The following is a 15,743-nucleotide window of genomic DNA, read 5'->3' on the forward strand; positions in this document are numbered from 1 at the left end:
TAAATTTGACAATAATATTTTAATAATGAGAATGTTGGAACAGAACTAAATCAATGCAGTCAGCATTGACTCAGATTCAGAGAGCCTGGTCCAGGTGTTCATTATTCATCCCTGTCAGCAAAATACTTTGCTTGTGAAAGTACAAGTGATCTGCTTCCCATGATCCTTGCAGTCTCAATTTATTTTAGGATAATTTTCAAGAAATTCTGCCTTGAAATTTCACAGTTGTCTTTAAAAATGGGTAATTATGCTTGTACAATACCTTGATGAGAAAAAAACAAGGTTACTGGTTCTGCTAGTGCAGCCTTTGATCTTTATTGCTCACTTCTAGAGAAGTCGACCTTTCCTTTGTCTTGATGTTTGCAGCTCCTCAAATTATTTTTTATTCACTAAAGTCAATAAGGCTATGGCAATAGAGTGTGTTTGTTTGCAGTGACCTTTACTGAGAGTGCTCTGTAATATTTCAGACTTACAGATAGGTGCGATACAGACAGCTATATATCTGCTAGCTCCTCTCAGGAGATGGAGTACCCAGCTGTAGAAATGTCCAAACATCACTTACTTGTCTGTCTACTGCTTGTGTGTAGAAATTGTGTTTGGAGAGTTAATGAAGCTAGGTGTTGACATTACAATACAATGGTGAATATGACTTCAGATTCGAACTTCATACTATTATAACTATTCAACAAAGCCCAGCATATCCTATCCTAAGGCACATGGGATCTGGGATCACAGAGCAGTCAGTTCTTTACCTTTTTTATGCAATGCTTCTGGTTTTTAATGTATAATTGCCTTGTTCAACATAGGATCCTGCTTCTTTTGCCTTGCATGGGATTATAGCTTCCACCTATTTTTTCCATATTTTTATTCCTCTTTTATTTTACCAAGTATCTGGTACAAGTATACTGGTGTGGTGCAAGACTTGGACTGTCACCTTTACTGTTCTCTCCCTCAAGGAGTTGCCTGAAAGTATGGCGCTAAAAATAGTAAAGAATATAAAATTATTTCCATGAAGCTAAGCCTGTGAAAAGAGACTGCTCAAAAGAGCAGCAAGTTGTTTTGTGAAAAGGTAACTTCATATTAAAAAAAATAATATTAAAGATAAAAGAGCATTTACCAGTGGACAGCAAGCACTTCTTAGAAATATTCAGCAAGATTTCAGAATGTATATTTTCAGGGATGCCTGATAAAATAAAACAAAATTTGAATAAACCAAAATACAGAACTTTTTCGTTATACTGATAAAACTTTCTGTGAGTAGAGCAAGCACTGCTGGAGGTATGTCTTTGATTAAACTTTTTCACCGCAATTTTATAGGCTTGTATAAAAGGATGATGAAGCATATACTACATTAAGATTACACCATACTATATGACGGACTGGCATACATTCTCAAGCTACAATGACGAAGAATTTTAAAAAGCACAGAAAACTAAAATCATACTTTGAGAAAAACATATAAAAAAATCAGTGTGTCCCTTTCATTCTTTGCAGATTGGAGTACTATATTTTCATCTGGCAGAAGCTGATCTTGATGCTTTTTAAAAAAAATATTATTTCTCAACCACTATAAATGTGTGATCCTGAATATTGTGATGCCTGAGTCATAGTCACTGCTATTAACATCTTCTTTTCACTCTTGTCTTACCCATTACTGCTGACACAAATGGGTTGCTCTCTGCCCTTTAGGTGTTTACCCAAAGGCTTGTCAGGACTCTTAAATCATCTTACCTTTGAGCTAAGTATCCTGGATTCTTCACATTTTTCCTCAAAATCTTCAGGCTGTTGATTGTGCTTCCTTCTCTGCCTCAGATTTCCTAATGAGTATGCATCTTACAGTATATATTCTGAGGGTTTGCTAGGGATGAGGAGAGCAGAGGTTGCTTCCCAGAATTTGCTATTTATAACCCCGGTTCTGTATTTCAGTGGGCCATGAGATTTAGTTGTGATACACTGTATTTCTCAAGTGTTTTCTGGAAGACTATTTGACATCCAGTTGCTTCCCATCCTGGATTTTTACAGTTTTATCTCTTCCTACCTAAATGTATTATCTTGATCTGTCTTGAGTCACCTGCTGATTTGCCCAGGCCATCAGTAGGATCATGCGGTGTTATCCTGACTTTGGCTTTTAGTTCAAATATCTCAAGTGCCATTTCACTTTCAGAAAAGTGGAATTTTCTCAGTCTTCATAAATGCATTACTCCAAATTCTGTGCATATAAAATGAACATACAGCATACACATTTTCACTTTGTTCAGAGGAATCTTGTTATGCTTCTATGCTTCTGACCTGCTACTATGAGGTAGTAGGTCAAAATTACTTTTGCTGAAGAATGCAAATTCTTCTTAATGAGCATTTGAAAGGCCTACAAATTACACAGTAATTTTTCTCCTTATTTTTTTCTCTTTCTCCTGCCTACCTTCAAATTCTAGAGTCCTATTTTATTCTATTGGATTGTTTTATATTTTCAAGTTCATCTACTTGATTATTTTAAAATAAGTGTTTTTTTTTTTTTTTTGAGTAGGATTGCAATTGTGTTCCACTCTGCATGAGCTAAATATTATTACAAAGGTGGTTTTCCCTACTGGGTATAAGAAAAGCAAAGCCCTTAACAATTTTCTACTGTACTTTTTTTCTGGTACCAGGCAAAAGACATCTCTTCTTATGAAGAATGCATTATAAATTTGCAAGATGCATTTTATAATAAAATTTCATTTCCTTTTCCCTAAAATAAATAAAAACTGTCACCCTCTTCAACAGGTAGAAATAGAATGTAGATTTGGTTTCTGTCTAAGTTCTCTTTCTGGGACATCAGTTGTTATGAAGCAGCGGCACTAAAAGGCAGTAAAGGAAGTGGTCTGTCGAAGAGTAAATGGGCTTTGTTTTTACTAGAGTAATGAGAAGTTATTTTTAAAAATTATTTCTATTTCTCTTCTTCATTGCTCTGTTTTGTGGTCTAGGAAGCTAGAAAAAAAAAAAAAATGAACAGAGAAGCCAGTCTTTAATGTGTCCTTTAATATGTTTAAAAATACTTCATAGGGAATAAAAGATTCCAAGAAAGTCTCTCCTGTCCTGTCCTCTCCCCTCCTGTCCTCTCCTCCCCTCACCTCTCCCCAGACTGAAATCAGCTCTGTGCAGCCACAACTGGCAGCTGATGTGTTTGCACTTTCCTCTGGAGAGCTGCACTGCTGAAGCACAGCGGGGTGACACCTCCCTTGCCTGTCTGTATTCTCAGGGAACAATATTGTAAGGCTGGGCACTGTTCGCTCATGCAAAGCTGCATGCTTGAAGCTAATGTGTGCTGATAACACTCATGGTGATAGAAAATGCCTGGCTCCATCCCCCTCTTCTGCAATTCTGTATCACTTCATTAACTTTAGTGATTAATTGTTTTCTCCATATAGCATGTTCTAGTTGATTCATTATTATTGGAGACAGAAGGGTTGGAATAATACCAAGATATTTTCACAGATTGTCCAATAAGTAATGAGAAATTCTTTAATTTTTCACTTTGTTTTAATTACATTCAAAATGTATGTGAGAAAATGTTATGTTGTCACATAGGTTTTTTATAAAACAGTAGTTAAAATTCTGCTACTTCAAATCAGCACATAGCTACGGTCCCTTGCAGTATTCTAATAGGAATTGCCATCATCTTTATTTATTTAACGTGGAGTTGGCCCACTGTTTTTAACAGAATTCAGAAAACAGCCAAGACAACAGAAGAAAATTAGGCAGTACATTTCCATAAACCTTTCTTTTATGTTCAGACTAAATAAATTTAATTTTCATTAAGAGATTTGCTTTGTTTTATAATACAACAAATCAACTTTGCTATTGAAAAGTTGTGGTAGATAGAACTGACAGTTCTCTTTCCTCTGCTGCTGTGGGAATTCTGTGAGTTATAAGACAAATGAACTAGGAGGATCAAGCAGCTCTAGAAAAAAATTTTAACTGTGCGTGTGAAACTGAGCCTTGCGCAGACAGGAGATTCACTATTTCCATTTTCTGGCTAATTGTGCATTTGATTTGCATTTTCTCTCAGTTTCCTTTCTTGGTTATCTTTGGGAACAGGCAGCCACTGAGACTTCAAGGTCCAGGGGATGCAGCCAGCCTTTCAGGAGTTGCAGAATCCTTTACTATTCCTATGTACCTAAAGGTTTCTCTGTGATCCAAACCCATTGATTATTGGGGTAACCTAACTCTGACTTACTTGCTGTGTTTTTTTTATTTTAGATTTTATTTTAATTTGAAAGCAGAGAGCATTCATCCTGTGATGTCTGTGAACTTTTCATTGTTCTAGAGCAAAAGTATGACAAAAATCTTTGACAATCACAATACTGTAACTCACATGTTGGTAGCACATAACAAGTCTGTGAAGTGTGAAGCATTTTTCTCTTTTTCTCTTATGCAGGCTGGATTGCCATGTTGGGAGCCCTTTGGCTGCTAGTGCTAGCAGACATCCATGATTTTGAGATGATATTGAACAGAGTTGAGTGGGCAACCCTCCTTTTCTTTGCAGCATTGTTTGTTCTCATGGAGGTAATATTGTCTGATTCTAAAGACTGAAAAATTGAAAAAGATTTCAAATGTGAATTATGTTCCTGGAGACAGGCCTTCTGCTGGTTCAATCCCACTGGAATATTGTTGATCAAATGTAGTTATGGTAATACAGAGTGAAATAGTAGAGAATGAAAGTTAGTTGGACCACTTTCATATTTAAATTTTCATTATAAACTTGGTCTCATTCTCTTTCCATATTCTGCTTTTGTTGAATGTATCTGACACAATCATTTTTCTATAATTTAAATTTCAGCTTCTGGGTTTATTGTTGGTCTATGTGTGCAGATATTTTATGTGTATTTATGTATTTGTTTACAATTATTTATACAGATGATAGGAAAAATAAAAGAACAAGATTAAACTAGAGGTGAAAAATGTTTCTAGTGCTGTCTGCTACATGCTGACTACCAAATGGCCTAAGATATTTAATGGGAGTGTGATTTGAAAGGAAAATAACACTGAATTTCAGTTTGCAATGCTAATTTAAAAAATATTCAGCTCTTGAAATGCCTGGATATCTTGATGTGTATTTTCTGTGTGCTAGTCTGTTTGATAACATCCATGTCCGTCCTATTCTGTTTTATTCCCTATTTGATGCTTTTGTATAGCTTCAGAGGATTTATTCTTACCGCAAGTGTTTGGACTTTTTTTGTGTAGATACTCACATTATAGGCTTCTAGAATATTGACTGTTTTTCAGTTGTTAATTGTTGGGTTTAAATGATGTAATAATGTTGTGGAAACATGACTGACAACATCCAAGTGACCACAGTGAATTGCCTGAGTGAGAAGCCTGGGAAAAGCCTATGATAACTAGTTTGCTCATATAGTCTCTCTCCTCCCCTCTTCCTTCCAGTAATTTCAAAGATCCCAAGAATCTGGAAATTAGAATCTATTAAAAAAATATCAACAGCAGTAGCAGGGACAACATTTGAAGCAAATAGAAACAAGAACCTATCAAATTAGCTCTAATTAATGCCAAAGTGGAAGTCAAAATCTGGTACCTTCAAGAAGATGAGTGGAAACTCTGATTATCATTATGAAGTTTTTTGCAAGCTACTAAGTCTAAAGTTAATCAGGAAATATTGATTTATTGTATGCTCATTAGAACAGGAAATTTTTAGTTCTCCATTTTATGAGGTTCCACATAACCTTGAATTTCTAGCTCTTATAGGCAATCAATGCTGAAGTCATGTTAATTTTGTCTACTGCTTTTGTAACAGTCTATTAGTTGTGTTTCCTGATGTATTTATTGTTTGAACTTGGATTGACTGGCTGTGTTTTGAGTGCTGTGTGACTAAACAATACCGTAGTAAAATACACAGGAATTTATTTGCTGTTTACTGCCAGACTTTGGATACAACTATTATAATTCACTGAACTTCATTTTTTTGGTTTCTCATGTCACCAGTGAATAGTTTGCTAATGAAATAATATTTTTCCTGGCTTTCTAGAATAACAGCAGTTTAAGTCATGAAAGAGACTTGTCCAGATAAAGAAGAAAAAAATACAAGACATTAAATTCTTCCCCACAATGAACGAGAAAATGTTCTGTGTATATCATCACTGCTAATTTTTATCTGAATCTATTAGATGAGTAGGTGACAGTCCTTTCCAGGGCATTTTTTTTTCCTTTAAGTTACCAGTGTCAAGAAGAGACTGGTCAAAACAAAGATATACATTGAAGTATAAGAAATCTTTCCATAGTTTAGGGCATCCAGAAATTGCCAGCTCATATTGCTCACCCTTGGAGATCCTTCAGCTTGGATAGTTCCCAGTCTGAAGCTGTTTCCTGCTGCTGCAAATGTTTTCTTTCCTATTAAAAGGCAGATTTAAAAATCTGTGTGGGACCTAAGCTGCAAGTAATTTTGGAAAATGTAATTTGAGTTCCAGATATTTTGGAAAACATAATTTGAGTTCCTGAACCACAGGGGAACTCCTAAAGGTTCTGCCTTTGGAGGTCAATCAGTCCAGTCTGGTGCATCATTTACCATGAAAACCTTGGAAATCCTTTGGAGCTCTCTTGTTTTTTATTGTGTACCCTGGGTAATTAATCTTTACAACTGTCTTTTTAGTCTTTATCTACAAGTGGCTGTTACATGCTATAAAAATATTTCTACTTCTTCTGTCTCTAAAATAAGTCCCTATGACTCTCAGGATTACAGTTCTTTGTTCAGTTTTATAGTAGAAATTGGCATGTTACCTTAATTTCTTCAGGCAGAGTTTATTTACAAGAGTCATCATGACATACTGTCCACAAGAGTATTAATGAAAATTTTTATGCATAAATTAGACTTTGTTTTAAAATGGCACATGATTTCTTTCTGCAGAAAAGCTCTGTTGTGAACTGCCCCACAGGAACGAGTGTGCCTGAAGACACCAATTAGTGCAATAATGCTTACTCCTCTTAGAAGACACAGGGATATCCAGGAGACCCTCTGTGCAGTTTACATGCAGGGGAGGACAGTGGCAGGGTGCTAATTGCTGACTTGCACTTAGGTGCTTGCAGGAGGTTGGCCTGGAGATCATAGAGTCATCCTAAAATTATTTATGTGATTAGTATTGTCACCATCTCTAATGAAATGGGCTACCTGCAGACTATTTTGCAGGAGTGATGTGTGTGTCCTGAATGTCTGTTTTTGAGTTCCAGAATGAATTTGGAGTGTTACTGAAAAGTAATACATTCTGTTAGTAGATAAGTAATAAGGCAGCAATATTAATTGAATGTAAATCTGGGCTCTAATAGCTGACAACTATATGAAGTTTATTTTGAAGTGTGAACACAGCAATCATACATAAATTATTGCTGTTTATTAAGAATATTGCATTTACATACATTTAAAAAGCCATGTCATTACCTTTGAGTTGATAAAGCAACACAGGTAGCTTAGAAAGAAAATGGTAACTTAAAATCAACAACAAGAATTAATTTCTTAGGCATTATTCTCCTGGGAAGCCAAAATAATGAAAAAAACGTTCCTTTTTTTTTCAAACGTATGGGATATGTGCCTGTATTTTGCTGCTTGTTTTCTGTATGCTGTATCTTCAATTGTGCATAAACCTTTTCTTGCTCAATGTATTATTTAAAAAATTAGTATTTCTGGGCCAAATTTACTATGTTGTGATACCCAAACCACTCTTATTCAGCTGATGTCCAATTGAGCTGCAGGTAACAGAAACTGCCACCCTGAATGAGCACACCTTAGTCACTGACAAACCACTGTCCTGTGCCACACCACTCGATGCCTATTGGGATCTTTGTCTGCATCTGTCATGGAATTTGACAGCATGCGAGTTGAATGCTTTTTTTCCCACTTCAGTCTCTGAAGGTCTCTAACTGACTGCCAGGTGGGGGATTATACAGAGCTGTGTTGTGTGAATACTGACTCCTGCAGCTCTGTGAGGGTCTGATGTCAGTAAGTGAGGTATTGCAGCTGACTGATTCTTTTCCTTAGCAGAAAAAAATGAAGGTGAGCCAACCAGCAGGCTAAACCAAAAATAATGTGATTTTCTCCCCTGAGAAACTGAGAAGTCATCAAATATATATACCTTATTAAACCTGCAAATTGTACTTCATTCTTCATGCCTACAAGAAAAGAAAACAAACCAATGTGAACTAAAGGCTAGCACTCGCAAGTTAAATTACCCTTTTTCCTTGTAGGTCAAGGGAATAGGTTGCTATGGTTTTGTTGGCTTTACATTGAGCCTCCTTTTGGGGGTTCCTTTGATAAAGAAAACTCTCTTAGAGAGACTCTCTCTCTCGTGTTAGGAAAAGGAGATGCACAGGACTTTTTTGTTCTTTAGTTTTATTGCTATTTAAAATATAAATATAGTTTTATAAAAATATAAAATATAATATAAATATAAATATAATATAAAAATATAAAATATAAAATAGTTTTATTGCTATTTTATCAAAATTTCAATATGCTGTCTGCACTAGACTTTGCATGTAGGAAAACAGCACAAAAATAGCTATCAATCTCATGTTACAAGGCCTTTTAAGTTTAATTAAAAACTAAGTTGATTAATTAAGAAGTGATACTTAGATTATATTTCCTTCTAACCTAATAACTGAGTCTTAAAGACTCGCAATGCGAATTTTTCTACTTAATTTCAAGATACTACTTAAACCCATGAGGAAGAAGGAAGAAAAAGGAACACGAGACAACACTTTATACTTTCTATTTTGTTCTTATCTACAACACACAAAAAATCTTAAAAGTTAAATTTCTCACCTAAGTGACATACTATACTACTCTCTATAATCTATTTTACACTTTTGAGGTCTGTAGTTTATTTTGAGGCTTTTGAGGCCTTCTCCATGAATGAGGGTCAAAGTCAGTGCTTCCCTGGGAGTCAGAACCCCTCAGGGCAGACAGAGAAATATTCCCCCTGCCCTGGGTTTCCACAGGTCACTGTCCTTGGGTGTGAGGACTCAGTCTGTGTTCTGTGTGCCCAAGGAGAGATCCGAGTTAGCGCCAGCAGACTGAAGTTCTTCCTATATATTTTCATCTGTGGTAGCACCACGGGATGTTGTTTAAATGTCCTGAACAGCTGGGAATGGTTCTCAGAGGGAGGACAGAGCATCCTGACCCAGGCTATCCTGGGGTCCAGTGCTGACAGGGCTCGCCTCCTTAGTTCAAGTGCCTAACTTGGGCATTGGAGAAATAGATCTCCTGCCTTTCAGATGCTGCTGCCTCTGTGCAAATTTCCATTCACCCAAGATCTCTGTCCTGGTTTTAGCAGATGGATACTGGTTTTGGTAGTTTTTGTTGTAGGCTTTGGGCCTCTTTTTGAATGGGTTGGAGATAATTATAAAATAGAAATATAGTTTGTTTTCCTGTTTCTTCTTCTGAAACTGAGCGTGAGATGCCTGATTTCATCCAACCCTTGAAACAGATTATATACTTCTATCTATATTGTGGGTTTGGGGAAGTTGGTTTAAAATCAGTTGTGTTCAGGTTTTCTGAATACATGTATCCACTGAATAAAGTAATCTTTAAATTTCAGCCATTCTCTGATCCTGTGTCCCATGCTCTTGAGTAATACTACAAGTCATTTCAGTACAACCTTTACTTGCTTCTGCAAATACAGACACCAATTTCTGCTGTGTCTTTTCTTGCCTAAAATTACTACAGTACAAGAGTACAGTATATAAATATCTTGAGTTGAATGAGTTGAATATAAATATCTTGTAAATGGGAATAGATTGCTGCTTTTTCTTATATCCAGTGAAGAAAAAGTAAGTCCATAATGTACTTCATTAGTTGATATCAATGTCCTTTTTCTTTACCCCAGGCTTTAGCTCATCTGCACTTAATAGACTATATAGGAGAGCAGACAGCTTTGTTAATAAAGGTATGTTTAAAATAGTTATAATTTTTAACAGTCAAGAAAAATAGTTTTACTTCAGTAGAACAATAAAGAATAATTTTATTTGGAATTTGATGTTAATGATTGCATTCCTGCATCAGCAGTATCAAGAAAGTATGTCATACCATGGCATGGGCAATATTTAATATGTATATATCTGTCTGCAGACAGAATAAATATAGCCATAAATTCAACAGAGGAGCTTCTTCTATAGGCTAAAACTCCAAAAATGCAAAGGTGAAAAAAGTATAAACAGATAAAGGTCAAAATTCACAGTCACACAGTGTATTTTTGTGTGAAATCTGAGTATTAGAAATATCAATCTTTGTACTTCTATTAGTCCTTGTTTTCTTGGAAGAAGCACTCTAATTGTGTTACTAAATGTTAGGCTATTTTATCTAAGATGCCTTTCCTATCTCAGGGCCTAAAGGAATAATAAATGTTGATAAATTAAAACTCTAAAGAACGTGCAATTATGCCGTGAGGGACACACAGAGCAATACTGATCTCAAAGTTATAATTTTCTCTCTCTCAATTCCAGGTGGTTCCTGAGGATCAGCGCTTGGCAGTGGCCATTATTTTAGTTCTCTGGGTGTCTGCTTTAGCCTCCTCCGTGATTGACAACATCCCCTTCACAGCTACAATGGTAAGCTCTGTGCAGCACTGCACATCCACCTCCAGGTGCTGGCAAGGGAGCTGAGCTTACTGACTACCATTTGCTGTTTGTTTTTTTTTTTTTTTTTTTTTTTACCTCTGCTGTGCTGTAGTTTACTTTATCCTGAGAGATTGAATCAGTATTAGAAACAGCTCATAAAGTTAAGGTGTCTAGCTGGCCATTGCCACCAGCAGCTGCACAGAGCTGGGGAGCAGAGGAACTGTTTTGGCTGCATTTTAGCATTTTCTCCTCTTATATCCACATGCATACTTGAAAAATGGAAACTGTTTTTGATGGAAACTGTTGCTATCCATCCACTGCTATCAATGCTTTTCCTCTATGTGCTGAGTAGTTATGCTAATGCTTTTTTAACACCTGAACCTTTTATTGCTAACTTACTTTTGTGATTAGTTTAAAAACCACCAAATTATGTTAAGCATAACAAATGCTTGTTGCCAGCTGAGCTTTAATATCAGAAAAGTATCAAATTATAAGAAATTATGGCATGCTCAGATAGGTTTATTCAATCAAGTTCTCTGTTTAAAGCATGGTAATTCATTCATTATTGGATGGTCACGTCCACTCTTCACCTCTGCCAAGGTTTAAGACACTTCTTGTAGGGCATGTGACAAATTGGGCAGATTTGTAACTACTCTATAAATATATATTAGTGTGGTATTTCTCTTTGATTACCATGGTGTTTCCTGTGAAATGATATTGATTTAACCACAACAGACTGCAAGCAATAGGCATGAAAGGAAAGATTGTTTTGGGATGACTCACCTCCCAACAAATGCTCAAGTACTATGCAGAATGTTAGAAGATTTTTGCCTCATACCCAGCTAGTCTATAAAAATTGACTTGAAGCAATACCAGACAGTACCATGAAATGAGTATGTTTTGGGAAATGGGACTGAAGTGCAAGAATCCTTTGGGATGCCTGAGGATAATTTTTTTTGTATCTTTGAAGATAGCAAATACAGATTGACAGGAAGGGACCCTTGTCAACATTTTAAGCTATTTTAATTTTATATTTTTTCTCATTTTGTTCTGGGATGAACATAAGAGGCTGCTACAATATTTTATTTTTTTTTTTTTAATAGGCAGAGAGAAGAGACAAGAAGAAAAATGCATGCATATTCTCACCTATGTGGAAGCAGTCATTAGCTGAGTTGTTAAGATGTTAATGTTCTATTTGGCAAAATAGAGTTGAGATTCATCTACTTCAGTGAATAGGCTTGCACTTTAGCCTTTGTCATTCTGCATCAGAAAATACTTACAGAATGTTCCTAAGTGACTAAGTCCCAAGATCTTGTTTTAAATTCTTTTTGATTCTTTGATTCTTTGTTTGTACTCTTAAAAAAAAGCAGTATTTAGTTTTGGAAGGCTATTTTTCAGTCTGTGCACCAAAGTTATGAACTTCTAATGAGGAGTATTAAATATATTGAACCCAACTCTTTTGTTAATGACTTTTCACTAATCAAGGACTTCTATATATGAGTTTGGTTTGAAATTCCCTAGTGATATAGGAGTATGGAGCACCTGTTATAAGGTACCTGTGAATTATCCTATTCTTTCCTGGAAAAGAGTTCCAGCTTCACAAATGAATGTGCACTCATCATAATGAAAGACAGATGTAGAGAATTCCTCCAGGTGTCCATAAGTCTCCCTCAGTGGTGAACCAATGTCATGACAATGGGTCGATCTCTCTTGCATTTTTCATTAGTCATAGTTTTGATGGATCAGGTACTGGCTTGGGATGTGGAATCCATCAAGTTTCTTGAGATACAAAAAGCTCTGGGCAGTATCATAGATATCAGCTGTGTACTACAACTGACAAAATTGTTTGGAGGATGACCTGAGCCTACACTGGCTTTGCCACTGACCAGAAGGAATTAAGTGAAACCAGTCTCATGGGATAATGGCTTGTTTGACTTGTATGTGAATTCATTAAATATCATAAAGAGATGATGAAAGGCCTGGTGGCAGCTCACAGTCGAGGATGTTAATAGTGTCTTTTTTGCATTAGAAAGACAAGCATACCATGATTTTGTCCTATGTTTTAGGAATGAGGCAGTCTTGCTAGTTTTAATTGTGAGTCCCCAGATGACTAGGGAAAAACCTGCTGTGATGGCAAGGGCATTTGGAAAGGTACACTGTGTTGTTCCTTCAGGGGTGGGAAGCTTCAAGACAGGCATCAGTTCATCCATGAGATGTCCCCAATACTGCCTCTGTGCTGTTGGATAAGGTCTTCCACTCCCACTCATCCCCTAAAATAATATGCAGTGCATGTTGTCCAGACTTGGAACAGGAAGAGGAGATGGGCTGAACAACCACCGTAGTAGCTCAGAAATGGATTGAGAAGGGGACAGTCTTCTATATGAGGTACCTGCCCCCCTGGATGAAGGCACTGTAGATGTGAACTCTTTCAATTTTCTGTTATATGTAGTGTTTTGACCCAGGAACTACCAGAGAAATGGAAGAAATACACAATTCCATTAGAGCCTGAGTCTTGACTCTAGGTGTATAGCTGAAGGGAATCAAAACAGAAAAACCTGCAAATAGCTCTGTAACTGTGATGTTGTGTTTCCTTTAAAAAATCAAGTTCATGTATGGTTGTCCAAAATTTCCTTTCAGTCTCTGTTTTTGTATTAGTGAGATAACCAGATTCATAATGACTTTTTCTATCTATAGAAAAAAAAAAAAAGGAAAGAAATCTTAATGTCTAATTAATGGATCTCGAGACTGAAAGTTTCACTTTTTCTGTGTTTGGTTAAATTTGACTGATTCATGTAAAGTTTCAGATTGGACAACATTAAAATTTATAGGTGGCTTAACAGTCAGGTAATTTACCTTAAGAGGATGTGAAAAGTGGAAATTGTAGATTGATATTTTGAAAATGGAATTAGAATATATCTGAGCCAGCATTACACAGAATTCTAGGAAAAAAACTGTTTTATGACTTGAAGTAATGAAAACCAATAAGGGAGAATGATTTCCTAGAAGAAATACTAGGCATTTTCAAGAGATTCTATGTATCTATGTAGGTAAATTAGGATTTTTCCTTATCCTAAAACACAACACATTATCTACAATCTTAAGAACAAAACAAATATTTTTGGTTACTTTAAGATGGGCATAGTTTAGAGTGCAAAATATTCATGTGTTTAAACAGAGTGAACATATAAATGATTTTCTGGAGCCTTCAGCAACATGGAGAAAATTTCTCTCTTACTATAATCTGAAATTACAAAAATCAGATCAGTTTATTATCTGAAGTGCCTTGCCCTGAAAATACCTTTTCAGTGCAACACTTTTGTTGGTCATATTCTTCTCTGCTCTAGACAAGGGCAAATCTGGTAGAAGCCACACTCAAAAAATGTCAATATCATATGGAATTCATGTATGGAAGTTGCTAAACTGAAAACTGTGTGAAGAAGGCAGAACGCAGCACATATTCTTGCTACAGAGGATTCTGTACAAAGATAATTGCCTACAAGAAACAATGGAATGAGTTTCTGAGTGCACTTAGCTCATCATAGGTTGAGTACTTTTATTGTTTTTGTCTTGCCAAATTTCTAGGTTTTTTTAAAATTAAAATAGAACATTGGAACTCTATGAAGACATAGCAGTTTTCAAAATGTCTTCTAATTGCTTATTTCAAATAATTTGTTGTGTATGCAAAGACAATGAACTGCCCCAAAACAAGATGGGGTCTTGAGAATTTCCCAATGAACTGTAATCCCAGGACTTTCCTCTTCACTCTAAATTGAAAAGTGAAAATACAGCTCCCTAATTAAATATATGTCTGCATGAGTGAGTGTTTATTGCATTTCTTTGCATAAGCATGCCTGGCAACTGTGATAGCTATCTGCAAATGATAGGACAATCAATCATTTCTTGTCACCAAGTAAAACAAATACTGTATAAAAGTATTGTAGAATTGTAGAATGGACTATTTCACTTGGAAGAGACCCACAGCAATCATTCCATACAACTGCCTGAGCAAATCAGGACTGACCAAAAATTAAAGCCTGTTATTAAGGGTATTGTCCAAATGACTCTTAAACCCTGACAGGCCTAGGGCAATGAACACACTCTCTAGGAATCTTTTCCCAGTGTTCGACCACCCTCTCAGTAAAGAAATGCTTCCTAATGTCCAGCCTGAATGTGCTATGATGCAGCTCTGAGCCATTGCCCCATATTTTGTCACTGGATCCCAGAAGAGGTCAGCACAACCACCTCTACTTCCCCTCCTCAGAAAGCTCTCTTCTCTCAAAACTGGACCAATTCAGCTGCTCCTCGCAGGACACGCCTTCCAGCCCTATCCCCAGCTTTGTTGCCCTCCTCTGGACATGCTCAAGGACTTTCACAGAGTCCCTCAAGAGAGTCAACAGCACCTCCCAGTATACTATCATCAGTAAATTGCTAATGGTGCATTCAACTCCTGCTTTCGGATTGTTAAGTATTCAGCTAAATATTTTGTACAGAACTGGCCCTAGAACCCTGAGGAACATCCCTGGTGGCCAGGTGCCAGTCAGCTGTAACCCCAGACGCTGCAGCCCTCTGGGCTCTGCCTTTCAGCCAGGTGCTCACCCAGTGCACTGTGAACCTGCTCATCCCACAGCTGGACAGTGTGTCCTTGCTGTGAGGAACAGTATCAAAAGCCTTCCTAGGTTCCAGAAAAACTACATTCACCTCTTTCCCTTCATCATGAGGAGGGTGAGTTTACACAGAAGGATATCAAATCAGTTAAACAGGACTTTTCCACCGTGAGCCCCTGTTGTCTGTGCCTGATGGTTGTATTGCTCTTTAAATGCCTTTCAGCAGTACCCAGTATAATCTCTTCTATATTTTTTCCATGACCTGAGGTTAGATTAACAAATCTGTGTTTCTCTGGGTCTTTCTTCATGCTCTTTCTCTAAACTGGAATAACACTGACAAGCTGCCAGCCAGCAGGGACCTTCCCAGGTTCCCAAGGCCTTGACCTTGATCAAGAAGGGCTCTCCCATAAGCTCTGCTGGCTTCTTCAGTACTCTGGGATGAATCCCATCATGCTCCATGGACTTGTGTCCATTCAGCTGATACGACTGGTCCTTTTACAGTTTCAGGATCCCAGATTTTGAGTTTGAGAAATACTTTGTGGGAAA

At 36.8% G+C, this 15,743-nt stretch overlaps 1 protein-coding gene across 5 annotated transcripts in view; it reads left to right on the forward strand.

Annotated features, from left to right (window-relative positions):
• OCA2 (OCA2 melanosomal transmembrane protein) overlaps positions 1-15,743 on the forward strand; it is a 196,448-nt gene that overhangs the window by 123,797 nt on the left and 56,908 nt on the right. For all 5 annotated transcript variants that reach the window (XM_085582503.1, XM_085582486.1, XM_085582511.1 and 2 more), the window contains 3 exons: positions 4,415-4,542; positions 9,864-9,923; positions 10,480-10,584. In XM_085582503.1, the coding sequence (XP_085438629.1) occupies positions 4,415-4,542; positions 9,864-9,923; positions 10,480-10,584 (293 nt within the window). The remainder of the gene's footprint in view (positions 1-4,414; positions 4,543-9,863; positions 9,924-10,479; positions 10,585-15,743) is intronic.

Source organism: Lonchura striata, chromosome 1, assembly GCF_050655825.1.
Source record: "Lonchura striata isolate lonStrDom1 chromosome 1, ASM5065582v1, whole genome shotgun sequence".
Classification (NCBI taxonomy): Eukaryota; Metazoa; Chordata; class Aves; order Passeriformes; family Estrildidae; genus Lonchura; species Lonchura striata.